The 15,059-nt window shown below is 41.8% G+C and overlaps 1 protein-coding gene across 3 annotated transcripts in view; it reads left to right on the top strand.

Moving 5' to 3' along the window:
* cntn4 (contactin 4) overlaps positions 1-15,059 on the top strand; it is a 280,558-nt gene that overhangs the window by 208,425 nt on the left and 57,074 nt on the right. For all 3 annotated transcript variants that reach the window (XM_017480449.3, XM_017480450.3, XM_053683552.1), the window contains one exon: positions 9,758-9,885. In XM_017480449.3, coding sequence (XP_017335938.1) covers positions 9,758-9,885 — 128 coding nt within the window. The remainder of the gene's footprint in view (positions 1-9,757; positions 9,886-15,059) is intronic.

The raw sequence follows: 15,059 nt of genomic DNA, 5'->3' as shown, positions 1-15,059 counted from the left end.
TGATCATTTGAGCCTAGCCTGCCTTGGACTTTGTTTTCTGCCTGATCCATTGTACTTCGTATTGTTTGATTAAACTGCCATACCTGCACTTGCTTCCATCTCAGCCTCCATTACGTGACAATAGGCCTAATATCAAGATTCATTTCATAATATTAATATTAGAAAATAAAATACATTATATATATATATTTTTTATTATCATTATTATTATTATTAATAATAATAATATTAGTAGTAGTAGTAGTAGTAGTAATAATGGTCTACATTTGGGGGGTAAAATTATTATTTGTGAATTCATGTTAGTGCTAAAATATAAAGTTTCTGTCCTGACTCAGGAGTTGTAAAGCTGAGTGGTGCAGCCCTCCTACACTGCACCCAGATGATGCCCCCTGACTAGATAACATGCTGTCTTGATTGTTTTATATTCTTTATCACACTCTTCTTCTGTTTCTGTTTGCCTATTTTACAAATATGACTTGATATCTGTTCAGTGCTACTTCAAATAAATATGTTTAAATAGCATTTATGTTTCTGTATTGTGTTATATTTTTATGCTAGTAACCGGTGTTAACAATTGTTTTAACCATCAATGAGCTGGTGTGTTATTATGTGGCGTGTTGTGGGCCCGGTGTGGTGGTCCGCTCTGGGCCAGAAAGTTCAGGGCCACTTTTTGGTCCCAGTCCACCCCTGATTATTGCCATTAATGCTAAATAACATATGCTGAAAATGTTAAATCAATGTTAAAACTGAAATGAGGGCCCCATTCCTATATTTTGCCTAGGGCCTCCAATTCACTAAATCCACCCCTGATGGGAGCTGTGCCAGGAAAAAGCCTTTGCAAGACTACAGTTTGCCAATGAGTATATAGGTAAAGACCAGGTTTTTTGGAATAATGTGCTCTGGACAGACAAATGAAAGATAGAGTTGTTTGACCACAGTAACAGCAGAAGTGCAGTTAGAAGTGTTTAGTGCAGTCCAAAGACACCTTTTCAGCAGAAGCATCTCTTACCAACTGTGAAGCACAGTGGTGGAAATGTTATGGTTTGGGGTTGCTTTGCTACCTCAGGGACTGGACAGCTTGCATTCATTGACTTAACTGAATTCTGCATCATATCAAAGAATGCTTGAAGATAATGTGAGGCCATCTGTCCAAAAGTTGAACTTGAAGTGAAAGTGGACCTTTCGACTGGATAATGGTCCTAAGCACACTAGCAAATCCACCAAGGACTGGTTCAAAAAGAATAAATGGAGGGTTATGGAATGGCCTAGTCAAAGCCCCAATTTGAATCCCATTGAAATGTTGTGAAGTGTTGAAACAGGCAGTACATGCAAGAAAACCCTCAAACATCTTGCAAATGAAAGAATATTGCACAGAAGAGTGATCAAGCCTGGTGGACTATTATGCAAAATGCCTACAAGAAGTTATTTCTGCTGAAGGGGACAATATTAGATTATGAGGCCAAGGGTGTACTTACTTTTTCCACAGAAGAATATCACATCTATTGATATTTCTGTTGAAGAAATGATTGGAAAAGCTAATTTTGCTCGTGGTTTTGTTCAAGTATATCAAGTTCATTAATAGGCACTGTTTCAAAGGTGATCAAATGTTTGCTTGTCCAAATATGTGAAAAAAGCCAACAACTTCCATGGGGCTGTACTTATTTTTTCACATGACTGTAAAACTTTGATTTTAATTACAGCCTGCACTACTGTACTGTTTTAGAAAATATATCATTACCTTTGGACCAATCAGAACTGAGTTTTGTGGTATAAGGTGAAAAATTGGTCTTTGCAAATATGAAAACGTTTAGTGCCACATTCCCTGCATCTCTCCACTTTTTTGCATTGTATATTTAAGAGTATCTCTAAGCATGTGAGACATGGTTTTGTGTGGGTCATAAATATTGTTTATATTGCTGATTGTTACGATACCTGAGAGGGAACCAAGTGCAGGCGATACAGACGCTGGAAGGCGAGGCTCAGGCTGAAGGCGAACTTGTAAAACAGGCAGAGGTCAGGCGATCAGTCGAACAGACAATACTAGGCAAGGCAGGGAATCATAGTCAAGACACTAGGCAGTAAATCTGAGAACCAGGAAAATCCAAAACAATGATGACGGCTTGGTGAAGTTCGTTATCCTCAGGGTGGTACCCTGAGGTGAGGATAACGGTGACGCCCATCTTCTCCATGAAGCTGGCCCAGATTCTTGACATGAATTGTGGACCCCTATCATTCACAATCTCTTCCGGGATCCCATAGTACCTGAACACATGCTGGAACAATAGCTTGGCTGTAGCAAAGGCAGACAGGATGGCGGGTAGTGGGATGAGGCACAGGGATTTTCGATCGATGATCACTAATATGACGGTGTTACCCCGCGACTCCGGTAAGTCAGTGATGAAGTCTAGGGCCAGGTGGGACCATGGGCGTGCTGGGATGAGTAGTGGCTTAAGCTTACTGGCAGACAGTGTCCATGGTACCTTGTCCTGGGCGCACGTAGAACACGAGGACTATGCGTCGTACCTTCCTGAACATGTTGGGCCACCAGTACTTCTCGGCCAACAACCGGTAGGTACGATGTACCCCCGGGTGGCCCGTCACTAGTGCCGTGTGGGCCCAGGTGGTAGAGCTCCAGTTGGTGTTGCTTCGGGACAAACTGCTTGCCGGGAGGGCATGCTGCCGGGATTTTCAACCTGGAGAGGCATGCTAGGGCCTGGTCCAGTGCCCACTCAATGGCGTTGATGATGCAGGACGGGGGCAGGATATAATCTCTGTGGTCTGCTCGGCTCTCTGGGCTGTGGAGCCGCAACAGGGCATCAGCCTTGGTGTTCTTCAATCCGGGCCGATATGACAAGGTAAACTGGAACCTGGAGAAGAACAGGAACCAGCGGGCCTGGAGCTCTCGGTTCCCCACATCACAGTTGTGTTCCACTGAGGATAATAATGACGCTCCTCCCCAGCATGTCTCTCAGGATGTCATTAATAAAACATTGAAACACCAAGGGGGCGTTACCAAGCCCATAAGGCATGACCAGGTACTCGTAGTGACCTGAGGTGGTGCTGAATGCCGTCTTCCACTCGTCCCTCTCCCATATGCGGACCACGTTGTATGCGCTATGCAGGTCCAGCTTGGTGAAAATGGTTGCGGACCTTAGCTGTTCGAGGGCTGCAGGTACTAGTGGCAGGGGATACTGGTTTTTAACTGAAATTTGATTTAGGCCCAGGTAATCAATACATAGTCGGAGGCCCCCTCCTTTTTTCTCTACAAAGAAGAACCCAGCGGAGGCAGGGGACGTGGAAGGTCTAATGTATCCCTGTTGGAGAGGCTCCTGGATATACTCCTCCATTGCCTGATGTTCGGCTTGGGAGAGAGGGTACACACGACTTCGAGGTGGGCTGGCTCTGGGAAGGAGCTTGATTGCGCAATCGTAGGAGCGGTGTGGTGGTTATCCGCTTGCTCTCTCCTTGTTGAATACCTGCCTGAGGTCCTGATATTCGGGAGGAACTGTGACTGGGATGGGTGTCGTGGGGCTCTCCACTGTATTGGCTGCCAATGGGACAATGGGGAATTTCAGGCAGTTACTGAGGCAGTACGAGGACCACTGGGTAATCTGTTTGTCCGTCCAGGAAACCTGGGGGTTATGGAGCTCCAACCAGGGCAGGCCTAGAATGACAGGGTGCCGGGATATGGTTTTGCTAAGCACTAACCTTTTTGCACTAACCTGGAGTACAAGGGGGGCTGTACAGCGGGAGATGACCCCACCCCCTATGGGAGACCCATTGATGGACTGGATATGGTGTGGCTGGAGGAGGGGACGAACTGGAAGGTCAAGGTCCTGTGCAGTTTTCTGGTCAGTGAAGTTGACAGCAGCCCCTGAGTCGATCAGCGCTGTGAGTACAGTAGACACCCCTGAGTGTTCAATCCTTACTGGCAACATGAAAACATGCGCTGTGTGTGCTTGGTTCAAACTCACCGTTTGGCGACGAGGTCGACTGTCCCCGCTCTCCCCGGCGGGTCGCAGCTTCTTATGAGGGAACTGACGGATGAGGTGGTTGTCCTCTCCACAGTAAAAGCAGCAGGACTCACGACGCTGTCTCTCCCTCTCCTCCTCCCGAAGCCATGCCTGTCCAAGCTGCATGGGTTCTGCTGCAGCTCCTGGCACGGGGAGCCTGGGCTCCCACAGCACGGGGCGGTTGGTCCAGCCAAATCGCGAGGTCAATGAGCACCCCGACAGGCCAACTCCTTCACCAGCTCTGGATTCAACCTCTGGTGGAACGCTGTCTTGAGGGCCAGCTCCACCCACTCCATGCCGCGATGGTACAAAATCACTGCATCACAAGTGCTCTGCGTGATCTTCATGAGCTTCTGGCCGGTCTCCCATCCGTTAGGTGAATGATCGAAGGCATGCCGGAAACGGGAAATGAAATCCTCTAACGAGGGGTTGGTGCCGCCCTCTTGTTCCCACACTGCGGTAGCCCATAACAAGGCACGTCCAGTTAAGAGCTCCAGGAAGTGCGTGATCTTACGGGTCTCCGACATTTCAGGGTAACTGGCGAAGAACAGAGAACACTGTAGCAAGAACCCCTTACATCGTTCTGGCTCTCCAGCATATCTCTCCGGCATTGGCGGTGGCAGAAAGTGCGCAGGCGGTGGTCGTTGAATGTGCACAGTCTGCGGGGGTGGAATGTGTGCAGGCAGCTGTGGTGGAATGTGCGCAGGAGGCGATACGGCGGGGTGCATGGATTGAGACAGGAGCACCACTTGCGCCGTTAAACGAGAAGTCTGCTCTTGTTGCACATTTATAGCTCGATTCTGTTCGTAAATAAACTGACGCCATTCCGAGGCGCCCGCTGTTTCCATACTTAGGCGAAGTAATCTGTTACGATACCTGAGACGGAAGCAAGCGCAAGCGATACAGACGCTGGAAGGTGAGGATCAGGCTGAAGGCAAACTTGTAAAACAGGCAGAGGTCAGGTGATCGGGCGAACAGACAATAGGGCAGGGAATCGTAGTCAAGACACTAGGCAGTAAATCCGAGAAACAGGAAAATCCAAAACAATGACGACGGCTTGGTGAATGACAGAGACGAGTCTGCTGAGCGTATACTTCACGAGTAAACATTGTTCTCAGCATGACCTAAACACAGTGTGTGTGTGTGTGTGTGTGTATGTGTGTGTGTGTTTGTGTGTGATTGAGTGCAGGTGTCCGTGATCAGAACTCTGGAGAATGCGAGCGTGTGCGTGTATGGGATGTGTAGTCCTTGTCGGCCATGTTTGTTGTTCGCGCTGCACTCTGGGAACTGTAGCCACAAGTTCGTAGCGACATGACACAGATAAATAAGATTAAGGTAATATAGTTAGGTTTTATTTTTATGAATTGCTTAATTGTTGTGTAATTGGGCCTGGGTCGCTGATATATACGTTGTAAAGTAGCAAACAGCATAAAGATTCAATTGAGCTACATTTCAGACTATTTACAGTAGCTTCCTCTTACATTTCACACCTCTTATGTTTAACAAATACAAAATAGTGTGTAGCCTCAGTATATTGGAGCAATTGGAGAGAAAAAATATCTTTTACTATTGAATTCCAGGGGGGGGATAGCTATAGGATAGAGAATGGAAAGATAGTGGCTATATGAAGTGAGAACAAACATACATTTCCTAGCTTTAATTTATTTCTAGCAGCTGTGAAAGAAGGAGAGCGAAACGAAAACCAGGTCATTGCATGATCTAGATAAGACAATGCTCCTGCTGCCTGTTTTTTGCCTCCAGAGGTGCCACTATATAAGAGAGAAAAGAGCTTTAGCATCCTGAATAATTACATTTATGTTTACATTTACAGCATTTGGCAGATGGGTGACTTACAGAAGTGTTTTGTGGTCTCCATCAAAAACATATCCTCATGCTAGTACATATAGGTCAGTATCTAAGAATACTAATACTAAAGTACAGTACAGTTGCTTCATAATATGTTTACAATAGTACACATAACTGATGTTTTTTAGGTGACATGGTGGAGCAGTGGGCAGCATTGCTGCCTCACAGCTCCAGGGTACCCAGTTCAATCCTGAGCTCAGTTTATTGCCTGTATGGGTTTCCGGTGTTCTCCTGTTGTGTGTGAGGGTTTCATGTGGGCTGTCCAGTTTCCTCCCACTGTCCAAAAACATGCATGTAGGCATATTGGGAATGGTAAATAGCCCCTAGATGTGAATGTGTGTGTACATTGTGCACTGAGATGGACTGGCATCCCATTCAGAGTGAATTATTTCATGTTTTTTAGTAAAAAATTTTGAGAAAGAGTTACACCTTGTTTACAAATTCAAAGTAAAGATTTGTTGTGCAGGATCCAATTTTAACCAAATGTGGAATTTTGACCACATGTGGAATTTGGCAAGGCAACCACATGATGCCTTACCAAAGTGTATCGATACAGACGAATTTTACTATCAGCTCCAATTTATACGTGACTCTACAGGACTAGGAATCTAAACTACTATTTAAAAACAGATAAACCTAAAACTTTGTGGAGAATAGACCAACTGATTAATAGAGGATTCCCAATTATGTCATGGACTTTAGGACAGATGTCAGTATATGCATTGTAATGCAACCAGAAAAGTCCAAAAAAGAAAAGGTCATGTAAATTGAGTGCTGCCTTATTTTTCAAACATTAAAATGGAGCATACTAAAATGAGTATCAGTACATTAATAAAGAATGAATAAATGGTTTTGATAGTTGTAATTGATAGTTGTACTTCTACATGTTATTATTGTTAAAGCTAATGAACCCTGTATCATTCTGCACCATTTCTCACATTTCAAGGGATCATTAAAATTGTTATTAAAATAATTTCAAAGTTTTTAAGTACTATTCACTGTTCACTGAAAGAAAGGCCTTAAACCCATTTTGTGGTTTTGTGTCTGTATGTGACAAATGGTAAGTATTCTAGCAAAGTCTCATTGGATTTCAGGAACACTCTATATATCAAGACAGCTATATCTTTTATCTTTCACCTTGCCACAGTTTTATTGAGTTTTGTTATAAGGATCCAGTTTCAGAGTTTATTAGACACAAGACACAAGCTCCAAACTTACCAGAGTATCTGTAATATTTTTACAGAAGTCTGTAATAGCTGAGATGATACTGAGAAACACTAAAAGCTAACAAAATATCTGTGCAGTAGAGGTGTAATGCAATGGTAAAATTAGTGCTCAGAATATTGTTATCTGTTTTCGTATTCACGTTACATTCCACACACTATCAGAATCTACTATAAAACTCAGAGGCACTTACAGTGCTGGTGTGAGTCAAAATGGGATCCTTAAAGCTGCATTTCTATATAATGTCTGTATGATTTTCTGTGATGAAAATCATGCTTAATCAATGTAAAAGTTTTTTATTTTATTTTAATTAATTAGTTTATTATTTTTGTAGAGAGCCTAGCGGAGATACTGTATGCTGTCCTGTGCAAAGTGCGCAGTCTGCGTGAGCTATATGGAGCAGCAACTCATTATATGAAAGCATATTTCATATTTGTATAGAAATATAGTTAAAATGTGGTTTTATTTTGGGGCTCAGCAAGTCAGTTGGGCTAAAACAGAGTAGTTCATCAGGTTTATCAGTATCAGGTTAATTGCTATATATTTATATATATTTTTATATTATATATATATATAATTTATATATTTATATATGTGACAACACTGAAGAAATGACACTCTGCTACAATGTAAAGTAGTGAGTGTACAGCTTGTGTAACAGTGTAAATTTGCTGTCCCCTCAAAATAACTCAGCATACAGCCATTAATGTCTAAACCGCTGGCAACAAAAGTGAGTACACCCCTAAGTGAAAATGTCCAAATTGGGCCCAATTAGCCATTTTCCCTTCCCGGTGTCATGTGACATGTTAGTGTTACAAGGTCGGAGGTGTGTTAAACTTGGTGTCATCACTCTCACACTCCCCCATACTGGTCACTAGAACTTCAACAAGGCACCTCATGGCAAAGAACTCTCTGAGGATCTGAAAAAAAGAATTGTTGCTCTACATAAAGATGGCTTAGGCTATAAGAAGATTGCAAAGACCCTGACACTGAGGTGCAGCAGGGTGGCCAAGACCATACAGCAGTTTAACAGGACAGGTTCCACTCAGAAGAGGCCTCGCCATGGTCGACCAAAGAAGTTGAGTGCACGTGCTCAGTGTCATATCCAGAGGTTGTCTTTGGGAAATAGATGTATGAGTGCTGCCAGCATTGCTGAAGAGGTTGAAGGGGTGGTGGGGGTCAGCCTGTCAGTGCTTAGACCATACGCCGCACACTGCATCAAATTAGTCTGCATGGCTGTCATCCCAGAAGGAAGTCTCTTCTAAAGATGATACACAAGAAAGCCCGCAAACAGTTTGCTGAAGACAAGCAGACTAAGGACATGGATTACTGGAACCATGTCCTGTGGTCTGATGAGACCAAGATAAACTTATTTGGTTCAGATGGTGTCAAGCATGTGTGGCGGCAACCAGGTGAGGAGTACAAGGACAAGTGTGTCTTGCCTACGGTCAAGCATGGTGGTGGGAGTGTCATGGTCTGGGGCTGCATGAGTGCTGCCGGCACTGGGGAGCTACAGTTCATTGAGGGAACCATGAATGTCATTTCTTCAGTGTTGTCACATGAAAAGATATAATCAAATATTTACAAAAATGTGAGGGGTGTACTCACTTTTGTGAGATACTGTATATTTAAAATGTTGATGCGTCCAATACTTATTTCCCCCACTGTATATACTGCAAACCAGAACTGTACATAACTGTTCCTGTATCTGGCAATATATATATATATATATATATATATATATATATATATATATATATATATATATATATATATATATATATATATATATATATATATATATATATATATATATATATATGAACACTTTGTTTTCTTTGTATCTGTATTCGTATTCATTTAGGATGTATTAGTGCTTCAGTCTAAATAATGTATTTAATATTGTTGGCATGCACTGTTCATATTACATAATATTACACTTCCAGATTTCCTGGCAAAGTCACTCATTCATATATTTTAACATCCAAATTATCCATAACCAAGAATCATATCCAGTACAATGTTTTACTTTGATGTATTACTTGATTGAAAATGTCCTATTCCAACTAGCTTAAGCCTGTGATGTTAGCTGTCAGGGACAGGATTGTTTATTTTCCCTCTATAAATGCTATTTATTTAACATTTATATATTTTAATTGATGTTAAGATTAATTTTTATTATTTTTATTTTTCATTTTCTCTCATTTTTATATTTGTTCAGTTTTATTTGTAAAACACCTTGGATTCTCTGGTGTGTGTGAAGTGCCCTATATAAATAAATTTGCCTTGCCTTGTATATTTCAAAACAAGATGTGTCCAATTTTAGCTGATTAACCTGTAAATAAAATGTTGCTGAAGCTTACATTTGCTTCATTTCTTTAACACAACTATGAATCCATATATTTAATTTAAACTGCAAGACATGTATGTTCCTAAAGTGGTAAAGTGTTGTCAACTCTTGATGAGTAACTTCTGATAATGAGTCAAGAACTATATTATACAGTACTGCCCACTACTTTGATGTTATGAGCTATCATTATTATTGCTTTCTTTTTTACTTCCATTAGCAAAGAGAGATTACATGAAAAAATTAAACAGAACTGTTTGTTTTGTAGTGTGTTTACAATTATGATGGATCATGTCTGTTTTTTCAGAATGACTGTTCTGGAGAGCGGAAGTCTGCGATTATCCAATGCCATGAAATCAGATGCCGGCCTCTACACATGTGTAGCACGCAACCAGTTCGGCGTAGCAAGCAGCTCAGGGATGCTGATGGTGAAAGGTTTGATGCATACAAATGATTACAAATACCACTTATAAGACATCTATCCTCTTTCTCATTACTTTTAAGCCATTTTGCTTGCTACCAGCCCTGTCTTTTGCTTCTCTTTCTGTTAAATTTAAATTACTTATAGAATACTTCCACACTATGAGCTCATTATGTGAAACCACTAATATTCTGCTTGATTCAAAGGAGGTTATTTGGAGCAAACACAGCATGGTTAGCAAATTTTAGTAAATAAGGCAAGTGTTTTAATTCCTAATGAGATGAGAACAGAGTATACTGTCACAACCGCAGTGCGTGCAAGCATTGGGGACCCCAGATCTGATTCCTGCCTCTGCTTCAGAGATTTATTATACAGCATTAAATATGAATGAAAGTGCTTGGCACTGTGTTTGTTGTGAATCGGAGGAGGGGAGAAGGATTTTCAGGAAGTAACCATTGCACCGGTTGAAAGAACAGTAATGCAATATAATTATATCCCATAACCTTAAGTCATATGACATCAGTCACAGTTATTTCTCATTCTTCATGCCCTCGCTGTACCTAAAAATTCAGTTAAACAAGAGTACTTCAGATATAAACTCTATTTCATAAGTCAAATATTTTTCACAATTACACAGTTATTCATGTCAAAGCAAGTTATATTTAAGCTTTGCAATAATTGATTCTTCTTGTTTTGTACTAACACTAAATATGTAGTCATGGAGTAACTAATTTCAAGTATGACACGAGGGAAAATGGAGAGTGTGAATGATATTGACTAAAACACAAAGTGGAATGATTACCTTGGCATACATGTCAGTGTAAGTGATGTAATTTTGGCAGCAATATGTCATCTCTCTTAGTCTCACTGAAAGGTAATTGGTGAGCACTGATTCAGGAGAATAGATTCACTCAATAAAGAGACTAAGAATAAAGAAGTTCACTTAATTAAAGACACTAAATTCTACATTCACTAAATGTATCCAAGTACAGTTCAGCATACCTTCAGACATAATAGAATGCAAAAAGAAATGATACTGTGTATCTGTTATTGTAACGATACGAGACTATAAACAGGAAGTAAGCGTGGAGCAATGTCTTTATTAATAAACAAGCAAACGAAACACAGGGAGCGCGGTCTATACTGAACAAGATTTACTAGATTAAACATGAGACTAAAGTCTAGGCATTGCACGAGAACAGGACATGGAAATTAGACCGCTTCACGAACGTAATGTATTCACCAGACAAACACTCAGTTACCATTAATACTATGTGATGTGCACAGCAACACAAGGGGTTTAAATGACTAACACACTCAATACTAAATCATAGACACCTGGAGTAAATCAAGACACACCCTCGAACATGAACCAATGCTAAAACAAGGGGAAAACCAAAACAAACCAGGGCGCGGGTCCATATACAAAAGTCCCGTGCACGCGCACCCTCCAAAGCTGCGCGCGCATGTCAATGCTGCAGTGCCATCTGTCGGCGGGATCGTAACAGAACCCCCTCCAAACGCCCACCCCCCTCCAACAGCAGTCCGGGGCACCTGTGTGATCTGTCTCTCGTTGTATCGGAAAACAGGGCAGCCTCCGCCAGGCAGCAGACAGGCAAAGCACCACCCCCAGCGGGGCTGGAACACTGGACGATGCCCCCAGCACGACTGGAACGCTAGACGATGCCCCCAGCAGGACTGGAACACTGGATGACACCCCCAGCAGGACTGGAACGCTGGACAGCTTCCTCGGCGGGCTGGAGCTCCGAAGAAGAGACCTCCCCATAGGTCTCGGGCTGGAGCTCTGAGGCCGCCAAGTTGACCTCAGACGGGAGCTCCATAGCTGACACCTCCCCGTAGGTCTGAAGCTGGAGCTCTGAGGCCGCCATGTTGACCTCAGGCCGGAGCTCCACAGCTGAGACCTCCCCGTAGGTCTCAAGCTGGAGCTCTGAGGTAGCAGTTACCCCCCCCCCCAAAAAAAAAATGTTCTAGGCCAGCCTTCGTCTCTGGACTGGGCAGCGTGACTAGGTTCTCAGCAGGGCAGGAAGGTGGAGCGCTGTTCCCCTCCGTGTCGGAAGGTGAGGCGCAATATGGCGCCACGGGACGGGGGCAAAGCACCTCCATGTTGCAGAGTATCTGATCCATCTCATCCTCCCACCGCTTCCACTGCAACTCCTCCTGCTGCCTCCTTAGCGCAGCTTGGTACTCCTCCTGCTGCTTCCTTAGCGCAGCTTGGTGTTCCTCCTGCTGCTTCCTTAGCGCAGCTTGGTACTCCTCCTGCTGCTTCCACTGCCAAGTGTAGTACTCCTCCGGCTGCGGGAAGTCCCAGTAATACCAAAATTTCCCGACACTGAGCTGTCCTGCTACTTCCATGTTTTGGCACAGTATTCTGTAACGACATGAGACTATAAACAGGAAGTAAGTGCAGGAGCAATGTTTTTATTAATAAACAAGCAAACGAAACACAGGGAGCGCGGTCTATACTGAACAAGATTAACTAGATTAAACATGACAGGACATGGAAATTAGGCCGCTTTGCGAACGTAACGTATTCACCAGGCAAACACTCAGTTACTGTTAATACTGCACGACGTGCACAGCAACACGAGGGGTTTAAATGACTAACACAATCAATACTAAATCATAGACACCTGGAGTAAATCAAGACACACCCTCGAACATGAACCAATGCTAAAAGAAGGGGAAAACCAAGGGGCAAAGCCAAGGGGCAAACCAGGGCGCGTGTCCATATACGAAAGTCCTGTGCACGCACGCTCTCTAAAGCCGCACACGCATGTCGACGCCACAGTGCCATCTGTCGGCGGGAGCGTAACAGTTATATAGAGGTTCAGATCATTTCCATGTTTGTACATTCCTAGTGACTGTTTCTGTGGATCTTTTGGACTTTTCCTCTCTCTACAATAGATGTTAATTTAAGAGAAATGAAATGAAAAAAAAAAACTATAAAATCGATCAGTTTTACTGTCAATACATGATGAGTGACCTGACGAGTGCGGTTCTTAAAGATGTCTTTTACAAACGGAAGCACTGGTAATAGTTATATTTTTTTATGTTAGTCTAGGAAATTTTATATTAGGTAAAAGAGCTTAAAAACAGCTTAGTTATTAAAACAGTGTAAAGGTTAATACACTTCAGTGTTAAATTACTCAACGCTAAAATAATTACAGAAGCTTTATTCAGTGTACAGCTTAAAAGGAGTCATTTTAATAATTGTACATTATGGACATTCTGTTTTATATGAGGATTTGTATGTCCCCAAAATCGTTCTTAGGGATAAAAAAGAACATCCATCTATCCATACATCTTATACGGCAGCACTGTTAAATTCTCAAACTGTATTGGTCAGATGGTATTGTTTATTTTCTGTAACACCATAGCTCTGCCAAGCTGAATTGTTTGTACTGTTACCTTAATGATAGAGAAATAAAAGAGTTTCTAGCTGTTTCTAGCTGTTGTAACATAAGTGAATTAACATGTTTGACGACGATCCACAACATTAAATGTAACTATAAACATTTACTATTAAAGATAAAACAGTGTCATTCTTTGGTTAACAAAAAAGATGTAATTGATGGTAAATTGCTGTGGTCTAAGAGGAATAAAACATATTTTTCTAAAATAGTACACCATGAAAAACTTTATTCCATACATAGTACTATTCACCTCAACAATATTCACTGTCCTGTTGCGACTAGAATATTTATATTGTAGCATGTAAACACTGAAAATAATTTTCAATAATCACAACCAGTACAGACATGCGGATCACATGATATGATCATCATAGATATATAGTGCCCTCCACTAATATTGGCAACCTTGGTAAATAAGTAGGCTTTGAAAATTGTCTTTATTGTTTAACCTTTTGATCTTTTGTTTAAAAAAATAACAAAAATACTCTTCTCTGATGGATATCAAACAATTGCAAACAAAACACAGGTTTATCCAAAAACATCTTTGTTAAATATAGGTGTGCAACAATTATTGGCACCATTTTAGTCAATACTTCCATTTGCCAAAATAACAGCTCTGAATCTTCTCCTATAATGCCAGATAATGTTGGAGAATACATGGCAAGGGATCTGAGACCATACCTCCATACAGAATTTCGCCAGATTAGGGATGGGTGATATGGACTTAAAACTATATCACAATATTTTCTGGTATTTATTGCGAGAACAATATCAGTGACGATATGAATAAAATATATAAACCATTCACCACTGTTTTTAGCTACATGTGATAGCTGTTATCTTGAGAGCCTCAGAAATACAAACATTGATCTAAAAGTAAAACTTTTTGTAGATCTTTTTTTGTAGATTTTTGTACATTTTTGTAGTGAGGTAGATCCTCGTTTAGCAATAAACTCTTCCTCAGCTTCACGTCCACCTTCCGCCATACTTGCACGTGAGCTGCAAATGGGTCGCAGACCATCTCACACAAATACGTCATCAACTAAGCTTTATCGTTATTGTCGTTGGAAGACCAATTCTTATTGTGGGGAGAATTTATACCAGTATATTGCAAATGATAAGATATTGCCCATCCCTACTCCAGATCCTTCAAATTTCGAGGTCCACGCTGGTGGACTCTCCTCTTCAGTTTACCCCACAGGTTTACTATGGGTTTCAAGTCAGGGACTGGGATGGCCATGGTAGGACCTTGATTTTGTGGTCAGTAAACCATTTTGTGTTGATTTTGATGTATGTTTTAGATCATTGTCCTGCTGGAAGATCCAACCACTGCCCATTTACTGCTTTCTTGGCAGAGGCAGTCAGGTTTTCATTTAATATCTGTTGATATTTGATATGATGCCATGCATGGCCATGATGCCATGTATCCTAACAAAATGTCCAGGTCCTCGGGCAGAAAAACAGCCCCAAAACATTAAAGAGCCACCACCATATATTTTCCATATGGCTGCTTCTCTGTATGCACCAAAACCACCTCTGGTGTTCATTGCCAAAAAGCTCTATTTTGGTTTCATCTGGCCATAGAACCCAATCCCATTTGAAGTTCCAGTAGTGTCTGGCAAACTGGAGTTTTTGAGTTTTAGTGTTTTTCAGTGTTTTAACATCGATAACATCGATAGCATTAATAACAATAATCAAGGGTAGACTGGGACCAAAAAGTGGCAATGGATTTTCTGACCCTGAATGGACCACCA

This window comes from Ictalurus punctatus, chromosome 11, assembly GCF_001660625.3.
Source record: "Ictalurus punctatus breed USDA103 chromosome 11, Coco_2.0, whole genome shotgun sequence".
Classification (NCBI taxonomy): domain Eukaryota; kingdom Metazoa; phylum Chordata; class Actinopteri; order Siluriformes; family Ictaluridae; genus Ictalurus; species Ictalurus punctatus.
This window is presented reverse-complemented; position numbering and strand designations above follow the sequence as displayed.